The sequence below is a fragment of the Hyaena hyaena genome, unplaced genomic scaffold (genome assembly GCF_003009895.1).
Source record: "Hyaena hyaena isolate Hyena2069 unplaced genomic scaffold, ASM300989v1 scaffold_149, whole genome shotgun sequence".
Classification (NCBI taxonomy): domain Eukaryota; kingdom Metazoa; phylum Chordata; class Mammalia; order Carnivora; family Hyaenidae; genus Hyaena; species Hyaena hyaena.
Genome location: NW_024080781.1, coordinates 2,120,151 through 2,133,221, shown reverse-complemented (window position 1 = coordinate 2,133,221; position 13,071 = coordinate 2,120,151). Strand labels below are relative to the sequence as shown.

The following is a 13,071-nucleotide window of genomic DNA, read 5'->3' as shown; positions in this document are numbered from 1 at the left end:
TTAAATTGATGACTTTTTACCATATACCTACAGGCTTCCAATTATGGGATGACTATGTCATGGGAATAAAAGGCACAACATAAGGAATATAGTCAATGATACTGTAATAACAATGTAACAGGACAAATGGTAGCTACACGTTTGGTGAACACAGCATAACATATAAACTTGACAAATCACTTAAGTTTTACACCTAAAACTAATGTAATATTGTGTGTCAACTATACTCAAATAAAATAAGTTAATAATAAATAAAAATAAATTAAAAAGAATTAAATAAAGAACTACCAACTCCATAGTGTGCTATATACTTGTAAACAATGATAAATATTGTATGTAGCAAATGATAATGGACAGAGAATTAAATAAAATTGTACTGCAGACAGTTGTTGGGAAGCTCCCACATTTCTCCTCATGGTGACCCTCTCTTCTCGTCTAATTTCTTGGCCTTCATGATCCCTCTTCAACATATGTTTATCAAGTACCCACTATACATTAGACAAATGCTGTTCCCCACATTGCCCAGGTTCCCAGTTGTGCACTGCTGGGCACTATTCTTTAGATCACTGTCTCATTCCTTCTCACAAATAACTGCTGGGAAAAAATCTCATTATCTAATTCATAATGAGGTACTACTTATTTTGAATAGGTTAACATACTACTCAGTACTAGAGTTTTCATATCTCCTATGTAAATATGCCTTAACCCAAAGGAATGAATGTGTATCTGCATCCAGTAAGAGGTAACTTTTCTTAAGATGCCTTTCTAGTTTCCCTCAAAGCCACTTTCAAACCATACAGCTACCTACTCTTCAGATAGAATGCTACTTGCTGTATTGGGCTCTGTTTTCCTAGATACTAAGGGAAACACGGGTTCATGTGGCATATATTTCCTATTACATTTATATTGGCCCATATGTTACTAACTCTGCATTATTTGAATTGTGAGAAATCCATTGTAGAAGTTGGAAACAAATAAAATGATGCAGTTTTCAAACTGCCTTAAAATTATTCCAGGATATTCCTAACTTCATTCATTATGTACAAATTTGTGGTAGTTGTTCTGTATATAAAATATGAGTGATTCATTGAGAGCTTATCCTGAGATGTTTAAAATGAATACTATATGATGTTTGTCTTTGTTTGAACTAGAAGCTGAAGCTAATTTTATGCTGAAAATTCATCCTCTGAAGAAATACCCTGTGGACCTTTACTACCTGGTTGATGTCTCCGCATCAATGCACAATAATATTGAAAAATTAAATTCCGTTGGAAATGATTTATCTAGAAAAATGTCATATTTCTCCCGTGACTTCCGCCTTGGATTTGGCTCATATGTTGATAAAACAGTCTCACCATACATTAGCATCCACCCAGAAAGGATTCATAATCAATGCAGGTATCTAGTGGTTGATGTGAATTTCCTAATGCCATATTCAATTTTTTTTATAAAATCTTTCTTTGTTTTTATATAAAGGGCTTACTAAATTTTATATTTTTGTTTTATTAAGAAATGAAAACATTTCGTGAGGAAGTATGTTCCTATCTGAAAACTTACAAGATTACCTATAGCTTGGACTTTTTGTTTTTTCAAATATGAATCATTTTTATCATAAAAAACCCTACAAATAATATTAGTAATTTTAGAAAAAAACCCAGTATTCAGGCTACCATGTATAGCAATACCTGTTTGAGAATTCTGTATTTGTTCTTTTTGATTGCACCAAATTTGTTAAACGAAAGTTAGTCAAATTTAACCTTATAATGCCAGTACCTCAACTATCTTTCCATTACTGTGTTGTGACTAGGTTTGTAATTATGTTGTCTAAGATGTGACTTCAAAGAAAGCTCTGCTGGTACATGGAAGGTAGTCAAAAAGATGAGACTTTGTCTGTTTTCTAGATAGAGCCTCTTTTCTTATCATTTTGAAACTCTGATTTTAAATACCATATGTCCCACTATGAAACAAGAACTAACCTTAAAAGTAAGTTTCTCACACAGTATCCTAATTTCCTGTTGAGTTCTCAGAAAGAAATGTGTTCCGTTCTTCGTTAATATAACATTTCATTTTAACATCTTTTCTAGTTCTATAAATTGTCCAGATCACTTTACAGTGTACACTCTAACTACCCAAACAACTCTGCTAACTGTTGTAAGGGATACATCTCCTCATGGGGCTGTGTGCACCTTTCCTTGAACATGCATGTGACTGAGAAATGGTTCTTACTTTTTGGGACATCATGGTATTCTCAAAGCAATGTTAATAAACTCATGATTCATCAATACTTACATACCAAGCATCACTTTAAAAACTAGCATAATATTTTAAATATTAAACAATAGTATAATGTTTTCACTAAATTCCCAAAAACATTTCCCAAAAAGTGTTTTTCAGCTGTTGCATGGTCATATATAATAGGAAAGCACTGCAAATTCTTATCTCCTCTTAAAAATTAACCATGCAGATTAGCATAATAAAAGCTCTTTAGGTGTCCTACATTAAACATGTTTAATCTACTTTAGTTTTTGGACACCAAACCATTATATTCCTATTTCCTGCTTGCAAAGAAATATCCAACAATATTGAACTTTTCTGTGATTTTATAAAGTACCGATTTTGTCTAATAAAATTTCCTTGGCAAAAAAATTAACATATTTCCTTTTTTACACCAAACCACACAATTTTACTGAGTAGTATTTTGGATCTTTGAATGAAGCATAGCAAAATAGAATTTGCATTTCTGTTTTTCTCACATAGTGACTACAATTTAGACTGTATGCCTCCCCATGGATACATCCATGTGCTATCTTTGACAGAGAACATTACTGAGTTTGAAAAAGCAGTTCACAGACAAAAGATCTCTGGAAATATAGATACACCTGAAGGAGGTTTTGATGCCATGCTTCAGGCAGCTGTCTGTGAGGTAAGAAGTTTCATATTATTTTGTTCAGATACAAAATTCCCCAAGGATTTAAGATTATTTTCCTCTATGATTTATGGAGTCAAAACACAATATAGAAGAATACATTCTTCTGACTCTCATTTGTCACCAATGTTATTCATTTTGCTATGTGTTCAGGACAGAGGGGCTAAATTGGGAGAAGGCGATAAATAGGAAAATATCTTAAAAGGGAAACAATAACTTATGCGCTTGGAAAATCCTTTCCAAAAGGGCTACTCTTTTTCACTCACCACTTTCCAAAGAGCCTGAAATAGATTGTTTTCCTACTCACAATTCGTTGGGTGCTCTGCACTTCATAGCCCTGGCTTAGTCTTCCTCTGGGAGAGCGCCAGAAATCTCTAGCTGGGAGATAGTGCAGTCAAATGGCTCTGTTAAAATAGAGGGTGTACAAATAAAAGTTAGTGCTATTTAGGAAACAGCATTGTATGTACACATATCATTCTAGCCTGACTTAATGTTTGTTAAATTCCCAATTTAACATTTCTTAAGATAGAAACCACAGTAAAGATCTATGGTATTGTACAAGATCTAATGGCATGTTTATTTTAAGAGTCATATTGGATGGCGAAAAGAAGCAAAAAGACTGCTGCTGGTGATGACAGATCAGACATCTCATCTTGCTCTTGATAGCAAATTGGCAGGCATAGTGGTGCCAAACGACGGAAACTGCCATCTAAAAAACAACATCTACGTCAGATCAACAAGCATGGTAATGTGGCAATAGATTCTTAGTACTTATGATTCTTTTGGCCAAAATATAGGTTTAAACTGGCAATTCAGCTGTTCTTGTACCAAGAAATTACCTGAATGGGCATGATCCGGAGTCAGGATACACCGTGAGAGAAAAGTTATGGAATGATGCAATCTGTAAATGCTGATTGATATATTATAAGGCTAAAATGCTTTAACAACGTCTAGTGCTGACTTTCTGATATGCTAAAAAGCACTGTATAATTTGTCAAAATGAAAGTGATACAGAAGCTTACTGTGTATGGAATTAAAGTACCTTAAAGATATATATAGATATATGTTTTTTGCTTTATATTAAAAACAACTGGATCTGCATAGTTGGTATCTAAAAACAATATTAAGGATTGGTAAGCAAAGGATATTTGGCCTGAAGAATCTTCACAGTATAATAAATAGACTAAATAGAGACTAAGAAAAAAGAGGAAAACAAGGTTGGCTTTCAATATTCTGGACCTCAATCCTTCCCTCTGAAGTTTATCTGTATTTAGAGGCTCTTTTTTTTAAATCAATAGATAACTGAATGGCTTCCTGAGGGTTAGCTTCAGCTTTGAATCATATACTTAATACAATCTTTTCCATTAGCTACTCTACATGTGGAAAATCAACTGTATGAAGGATCATTTATTTCTGATGCAAACTTATTTATACAGAATGTTAGAACAAATGTCAAACTTTCTCAGATCTTGGTATCCCAGTGTCTACATATTTTTCCCCTGGTTTTTATAGTAAAAAAAAAGTCTGACAGTTCAGTTCATTAAGTATTTAGGTCCAAATAACTTAACTATTTATGTCCTAAGAACATAGTAGCCAATTAAAAATAAAAATAATATACATGAATCACCAAAAAATACATATATGTGTATATTTATGTCATTCTTAGTAATGAACTTACTAATAGAAACTTGCCAAGCCTTAGAATCAGACTAGACATCACCACCCTCATTTCCTGTTTCACATTGATTTCCATGCTGGCCAATTTTGCAAAGATATGATATCATCTAAAGGAACAAAGCCAAATGTAATCTTAAAAACACAAACTACCTCCAGCTAGTAGTTCATGACTACCTGACATATGCCAAAATATCACACTGAAATTTAAAGCTATTCCAAGGCGCTCTGGTAAGTGTACTGCAGTGCTCCCCGGCACCTCATCCTCATGCACACTTTGGGAATTGCAGTATTAGAAGCATATAAGTTATGTGGAAATTTATGTGATTCCATTGAGTCAAAGTTAAATAGCTTACATTTAGTTAATCTGGAGCATCTTAGCAGACTTATTAAAAATCTAGATGAGGAAGTGTATTACTGCATAGAATAAGTTCAACCCTTGTTTTGTTTAGCCTCTTGTTAGAAGCCTCAAATTTTAAAGACTTTAAAAGGAATTTGAATTTTAAAATTGGGGATTTGGAATTATTCCAATAATGTCTTTCCTTTTTCTAATTCTCTTCTATTTAGTCACATTTCACTTTGGTAGACCCACCCATTTTAATTGAGTCATTTCTTATCTTTCCTTACTCCTATTTAACCTTTTTAAAATCTGAGATAGAGTAATTATTTACCAGGGAGTAGAGGAGGAGACAAGAGTAACTATTCTATTGTGAGCCAAAGAGAAGCATTTTTTTTAAGAAAAAATAATAATCACATTATTCTCAAATTGCATTGCATTATCCTTTTGAATTTTTGCCAAGTCACTTAAGTCATGTCTTTTTAATTTTATTTAGAGGGTGCTGCTGTACATCTAGGAAAGATTCCTTAAGGCAAAGAAATGCTCTCATAATTTTAGACATATGCCATGCCATATAACCTTATGGAAATAAATTATAATTCTGGTGGAATTTTACACTGTGTTTGGGCTCTTATGAAATCAAGAATTTGGACAATCTATCATAAACTCCATTTGCCTTCTTGAACTTTGTTCCACCTACTTAACACAATGAACCTTCCAGATGTCACTGATGTGTATCAAGTAAACCAAGAAGCAGTGTGTTTGTTAATACCTTAGAAGAATATTTTTATCTCATTTATCCCACGTCTTTGTTTTAAGGGATACTCTTCCTAAGAATTCTCATTCCCTTCATTTCCAGGGACACTGCCCTAAAACAAAAGAAGTTGAAGCATTTTGGTTGATCCCTCGACTATGCATTTATATCTGCAAGATGTGCTACTGCTCTGAACCTTCCTATATCCAAAGCTACCCTGAACCTGACTCTAAGCATATTTACCTGCTTATTTTAAAATGATCTCCATCCTCTCCTTTCTGGCCATTATAGGGGAATTTAAAAAGGTATAAGTTAGACAAGCAATTAAACACTTCACTTCCTAGCTCTACCTCCAGTGGCCAACCCCAGTAATGTTGAATGGTATCTCAGCTTCGTGGTCTAAGACTCTGGTTGTTTTATTTATAAAAGGAAATAACTGATAAAAGACCTTTTATATGACTAAATAATATGGGCCAGAGTTCTGCTACTTTTACACATGGCTATTTCATGAGGGTCAATGTGAATTCCAAAATAATAACTACCATGTTTTGGCTATTTATTAACTGAAACCATTATAGCAATACTGTATACAGTATTGAATTTATCTTCACAGCAACTCTGTAGAATAGTCATAATTAACTTTTTTTTTTTTTAACAAACAGAAAAACTTAAGAGAAGTAGTTAAATAAGTTGACTAAGGACAGACAGCTAAGAAGTTTTAATAAGTAGCACAGGTGGGGCTCAATTGAGTTCAATCTTAAATTAAAATCTGTATTCTTTGCCACAGTGTCTCAAAGGAAAAGTATAAGATATAGAGCAATAAAGTCCTTGGTGTAATTTCTGATCTAATTTCCTGGCTGCAGTCTTACTTATGGAAGACATAAAGCACATAATTTTATTTACATGAATAAAGAAGATAGAATTAAAAAGTTACTATTTATACATTATTATATATTAGTATATGGCTATTAGCAAGTAATATTACACTATTGAATAAATTACATTTTCCACTGCTTTTTCTCCGAGTTCCAGAATGAAAACTTGAGTAATAATGTAGTTTTATAATCTATCCAGTAATAATGGCAGTTTAAAATATGACATTCTTTCTAAAATAGTAGATATTAGTATAAAAATCATTAATAGTGTAGAAGAAAGTTATTAATACGGGGTCTAAAATTTCAGCCTGTTTCCTCACCCAGCTCTTCCAGGATGATGCTCAGTCTCACCCAGAGACTTATTATAGCATTCCACCCCATCCTTGGTTGAGGCCAAGAATAACACCAACGTCTACAGTAACAGTGAAAAGAAGCTGAGGAGCAGATATTTGGAAGAGGCACACCAGTCATACAATGAATCCTTAATGGTGTATTTTCAAAGGTTGTTATGACTGTCCGTTCTGGAGGCAGACATGTAAATTGGCACAATCCTACCATAGTCCTAAATGTATTTAATAGCTTAGGTTTGGTGTTTCTTTTTCTCTCCAGTTTTTTGTTTTTTGGTCTCATCATATCAATTATGGTCAGAGATTCTTCACACTTCCTATCATATAACTCCTCAGAATCACCTTACTGCTGGATTCATAGTTCACTCCCTCCCCTGTAGCCTCATTTGGATATACCAACTGCTGAACTGGTCACCATCTTAGAGGATAGAAGTTGAATTGCAGAAGGCTTGTTTATGGGTAAAAACAGTCAATATTCTGCTTGTGACTTCTCATGTAACTTTATTTAACATGTTATTCGCTTACATTAAGTCAATTAGGAAGACTTTTTCAGTTTTTCCAGAACTGCTGCTGAAGATAGGGAGCCTGAGAAAATACTTCACTAATTTAATCTATAACTTTGCTGAGTTAAAAAAAAAAAGTTAGTTATTATATTTATTTGTGTTCCTATTTTTCTGAAAGGGCTATTTCTAACATTTTCAAATGTCTGAGAGACTCATTTATAATTAATGCTATTATCAGATAGCATTCCATGTAAGGAGACAATTTTAATCTTTTGGTAAAGAGACTTTCTACTTATTTTTGCTGCTCTGCGACTAAGTAACTTAGAAATAACTTCAGAAAGTGTTAAGTGTTTCTCTTTTTCTGCTTCTCATCTTGTTTGTCTCAGACACATACTAATAAAAATGCTAATTCATTGAGCACTTATCTTGTGCTGGCACATTGCTGAGCATATCATTTATGCTATCCCATTCATATCTCTTCAACCCATTTTACAAACAAGGAAGCTGAAACTTAGAGACCACAAGTTAATTTATGTAGGGTCACTGAGATGCTCTAGATTATCAGTCAAGATCCACACCTACGCTGTCTAATACCACAATCCATTGCTGTGCTTGTGCTGGATGCCTCCATTTATATTACACCCAACCGTGAGCTGGATTATCTATCTGCTGGGTCCTCCACCTACCTTAGCTCATTAAATCTCTGAACCAACTCAACAGGGCAATAAGCATCATCATACCCATCCACAATGAAGTGGAGAGGGAGGGTAAATATGTTGCTCTGGGAACTGGATTCTCAGATCTTTAACTTGCCCTTTACACCACTGTCTTCAAACTGAGTACTGGCTGCTTTTCAGAACACCAGTGAATGTGAGTGATTTTGGTGACACTGAAAGAAAGCTAAGTTAGGACTCATTTAAAAAATAGTTTTAAGCATACTCAACCCTGAAGTCTTCCAAAAATAATTATTCTAAATGTTTTGAACACCTAAAAATATACTTTCCAAGCCCAAGTTTATACAATAGTCCTAATTTTGCACAATACCGAATGCTGTATCTAATGAAAAACAAATCTAGAATAACCTCAAGTCTTCTACCTTTTGTCACAGACTGAGGCTTAAAAGTACAATAAGTATTTAAAGTAAAATGGAGAGATGTCCAAAACCATCCTTTTAAGATAATTAGTATGTATTTAGTCTCATGGAAATTACCGATTTGTAATAATGGGAATAATAATAACAGTAATTCTAATAAGGCTAAAGCATGTAATAATACTTTCCACCTTATTTTACTTTTTTCTCTGCTTAAAACTACTTAAAACCATAACTTCTAAAATTAATTAAAAAGATAAGACCAGTTTAAAGTTTTTTTTAGCACCTTTGGGTTTTATGAATATGCACAATCAAGAAAGTAAAGGAAATGTCACCCAGGAAGAATGCACCTAGAAAGTTTTATATCATGTTTTAAGTCCATGTGCATTTAAATTTTTAAAATAGTGTTAAAACATTTAAAAGTAACAAAATGCCTCCTTTTGGCTTACTGCTCTCTTAACTATTTTAAATTATAAATGCCACAAGAACAATAATGACTTCAATAACTTTAGAATGCACCTAATCTGAATGTTTCTCATGCTCAAAGAAAAATAACCAGAGAATGGTATCTGCAAACAATATTTAGTTTATTTCTTTTTCTTTTAAATTGAAATCAAAGGCTGCACACAGAAACACCTGTGTAGAGGTGTTTAGAGTAGTTTGGCACTGCTTTTATAATGGCTCTGAAAATGAAGCCTGAAAAAAATAATGGTTTGCAAAAGTGGCACAATAAAAATAAAATGTGATGAAAGTATTTATGAAATAGAATGTTCCAATTAAATGATATGTTTCAGCATGTTTAAGCAGAAAATTTTTATTACCACTCTTCATTGAAAAGCTTACAAAAGTTATTAGTCCATCCCCCTCCTTCAGTAACTGGGATATCAAGATTACAATGATACTGTGTTTGCCAGGAGCCACAAATTCAAAAACTTTTTTTTTTAATTTAAAAAAAAATATGTTTTTTATTTATTTCTGAGAGAGAGAGCATGAGCAGGGAAGGGGCAGAGAGAGAGGGAGACACAGAATCTGAAACAGGCTCCAGGCTCTGAGCTGTCAGCACAGAGCCTGATGCGGGGCTCGAGCCCATGACCATGGGATCATGACCTGAACCGAAGTCCAACACTTAACTGACTGAGCCACCCAGGCGCCCCCACAAATTCAAAAACTTGAGGGGCCAAGTACAAAGGCAAAACCAATGAAGCAAATGAAGCAAAGCATATCCAAGCATAGCCTAATATCTAACCTTTATTAATGGCCTCCAAATGGCTTTAGTAGCAGTATTTTCTTGAAAGCTATTTTTTATTAAGTCTTGTAGTATTTGCCCCATTACATTGTATAGTATCACCCAACATCACAGTGAGATAGATATTGCTAGTACCTCCATTTTATAAATAAGAAAATGGGGGCACTAAAGGGATTAGGAGTTAGTCTGTGGTCTCACAGCCATACATAGTAGTGTCTACAGTAAATGCCATGAAGTGTGATATCAGGACATGAGCCCCTACTCACCACTAATCTGGATTTAATAATTACAGAATGGTGAGTGGAAGTCTTTATACATATTAACTCATTTAATCCTCACCATAACTATGAAAGGTAGGTACTAATATTTATACTTGTTTCATAGATATGGAAACTGGATCACAGAAAGGTTACAACAGTTATCCAGTACTACATAGCTAGTAATTACAGAACCAGGAATTAAAGCCCAGGTGGTCTGTTTCCAGAGCCCCTGCTCTTGGTACAGTTCTTAACTGGAGTGATTTTATCCCCTAGAGGACATGTTAATCTTGAGACATTTTGATTATTAACAAACAACCGTGGAAAGCAGGAGATACTGACGTATAGTAGGTAGAGGCCAGGGGTGTTGTTAAATATCCTACAGTGCACAGGACAACAACAGTGTACACACAACACAGAATACATGGCCCAAAATGTCAATAGTGCCACTGATAAGAAATTCTGGTCTATGTGATTACCACTGTGCAACTATGCAAATGGAAAATAATCTATTGCCATAGATGGGGATGGACAACACATAATTTAAAGTCTTCATCTCTAAATAAATCTCTACTTTCATTTTATTTATCTCTTTCTTCTAGAACATGAACTGTAAAAATATAATCCAAATAACTGAGTACTAACAAGACATTGGTCTTTTTGCATCTTATGATGATATTCACTACTACAACTTCTCTATTAGCATATAAAAATTTTTACTATGAAGTTCAGTTTTATGAAGAGAACCTTAAACAGTTCTTTTTTTTTGGTCACTACTTATACACATTATTAAAATTCTCTCATACACTTCTTTACAACTATCTCTTTAACTGGAATTGCTCCCAATGAATCTTTCTTACCTCCTCTTTCCTTCTGACATTTAAAGTTATTTCCCACAAGTCATAGTGAAGGTGTTGGTGAAGAAGAAAAATGTGAAAGGAATCCTTTTGCCCTTAATTACTTAGCAGCTGTCTTGGCACATTGTGTTCCCTTTTCCCTTTTGCCCCTGAAGTGCCTGTTATCTCTATTAATTATTTTCAGAGTTTAGAGAAACAATATGTAATGGGTTGGACAGAGGGGGAGTTAGAGATGAGGAGCACTGACGTCACCAGAATTGGACAGCTGGCTGAGAGGGAGTGTTCTGCTAGTGAAATACAAGACAGAAAAAGATAAAGTATTTAAAAGATAATATGCTTCATGGAGGAGAGGGGAAGGGGCTTCAAAAATGGCCATTAATCCACAGCTCTCCTGTCAACAGTGGTTTATTTAAACATCTGCTAAACATTTGTAATTTTAACAAATCGGCCTCGAAGTAGCTGGAATTTTCTTTTAAAACAGATTTCTTTCTAGGGTTCAAAAAAATGTGTCTTTTAAACTTAAAAATCCAACTGACCTTCTTAATGAGCTTCTGCCCAAACTAGAACCTTCTAGATTTAAATTTTGTGTACTTTTGGTCAATGTGACTTCCTGTTTTTGAAAAGGGAAAAGAGATTAAGAAGGGTCCAAAAGCTGCTTACATTTGGGACTATTCTTTAAATATTGATTTTATGTGGGTTAAGTATAAACTAGTTAAAAACATATGGATTAAATTATCCTTAAAATATGAGTGGTTTTAAAAATTAAGGGGGAATTCTTGGCAAACTGTAATTATTTTTTGTCAAAGTGAAACTATTTCAAAAGTAGTTGTTTCCATTAAAAAAATATTCCCAATACAAATAGATTTGTTGTATCCTTCCTGGAGTTGTTCTCTTTAATTCACCAGCATTATGGAAATTGTCATAAATCTATTTTAAGAGTATACATAGTCTCAGGAACAAGGAATAAGAATTTATCTGGCAGAATTTATATTTTGGGAATTATTTTTCTATTATTTTAAAATTATATTCTTAATAATTGCTCTGGGCAGAATTTTTCTCATGCAAATCCATGTGGTAATACTTCTTTAAACCTCTTCATAAATTAGTTTCATATCACATTTAAATGAAGGTCATGTAAATTTGATTTGTTTTTTACTACAATAGATTATATAGAAATGAGATATATTTGTTATGGTTATTATCTTAGTCTACTGTGTCTGCTGTAACAAAACACCATTAACTGGATGACTTATAAACAATAAAAATTTATTCCATACAGTTCTAGAGGTTGGGATCCAAGATCAAGGCACTGGCAGATTCTGGGATCTGGTGAGAGCCTCTTTCTTAGTTCCTACATGACACCTTCTATCTGTAATGTTTTTGCCACTTCACATGGTGGAAGGACAAGATGGCGTTCTCCACTGGCCCTCTTTTTCTTTTTTTTTAAGTTTATTTATTTTGAGAGAGAGGGTGCATGTGTGAGCTGGGGAGTGGCAGAGGGGGGAAAAAGAAAATCCTAAGAGAGTGCCCCGCTCTATCTCACAACCATGAGATCATGATCTGAGCCAAAATCAAGAGTCAGATGCTCAAAAGACTAAGACACCCAGACACCCTATGGTGTCTTTTATACTGGCACTAATCTCATTCATGAGGATTCTACCTTAATGATCTAATTGTCTCCCAAAGAACCACATCTTAATACCGTCACCTTGGGGGTTAGAATTTCAACACATGAATTTGGAGATGTGGACACAAATATTCAGATCATAGCCATTACTCATGTTAGTGACAGTATTTTTAAGAACAAGGCTGTTATATCTATGTATGTAAGTTTAATAGGTGGGTCTCAGCTTAGGCTATAAAGAAAACTAGTCAAATTAATTATTTTACTAAATTCACATAGTTTGTCAAAATATAGAAATGTTAACCAAGATGGTTTAGCAAAATTTCTCCTTAAAGAAAACACATTAGTATTCGAAGGTGAAAGGAGGAGTAAAAACTACAGAGTAATTTGAACTTGAATCAAATGATATGCATTAGGCTCAGCCACATGATTCTTAGTTGCAACTTAGCTAATGCAACGAAGCACCAATGAACAGGTGAGAACGACTGCAGGTGAAGTTTGACATCATCCCTCTGAGAAGTGTCTATGCATGAAATTCTTACTTGAGATCATCACTTTAATTTCTAGAAGACTATTTATAT

At 33.9% G+C, this 13,071-nt stretch overlaps 1 protein-coding gene across 4 annotated transcripts in view; it reads left to right on the top strand.

Annotated features, from left to right (window-relative positions):
* ITGB8 (integrin subunit beta 8) overlaps positions 1-13,071 on the top strand; it is an 81,609-nt gene that overhangs the window by 44,329 nt on the left and 24,209 nt on the right. For all 4 annotated transcript variants that reach the window (XR_005529608.1, XM_039238864.1, XM_039238862.1 and 1 more), the window contains exons 4-6: positions 1,152-1,398; positions 2,758-2,923; positions 3,513-3,671. Coding sequence is in view for 3 of the 4 variants with exons in the window: in XM_039238864.1 (XP_039094795.1) it covers positions 1,152-1,398; positions 2,758-2,923; positions 3,513-3,671 (572 nt within the window). In the remaining variant the exon portion in view is untranslated. The remainder of the gene's footprint in view (positions 1-1,151; positions 1,399-2,757; positions 2,924-3,512; positions 3,672-13,071) is intronic.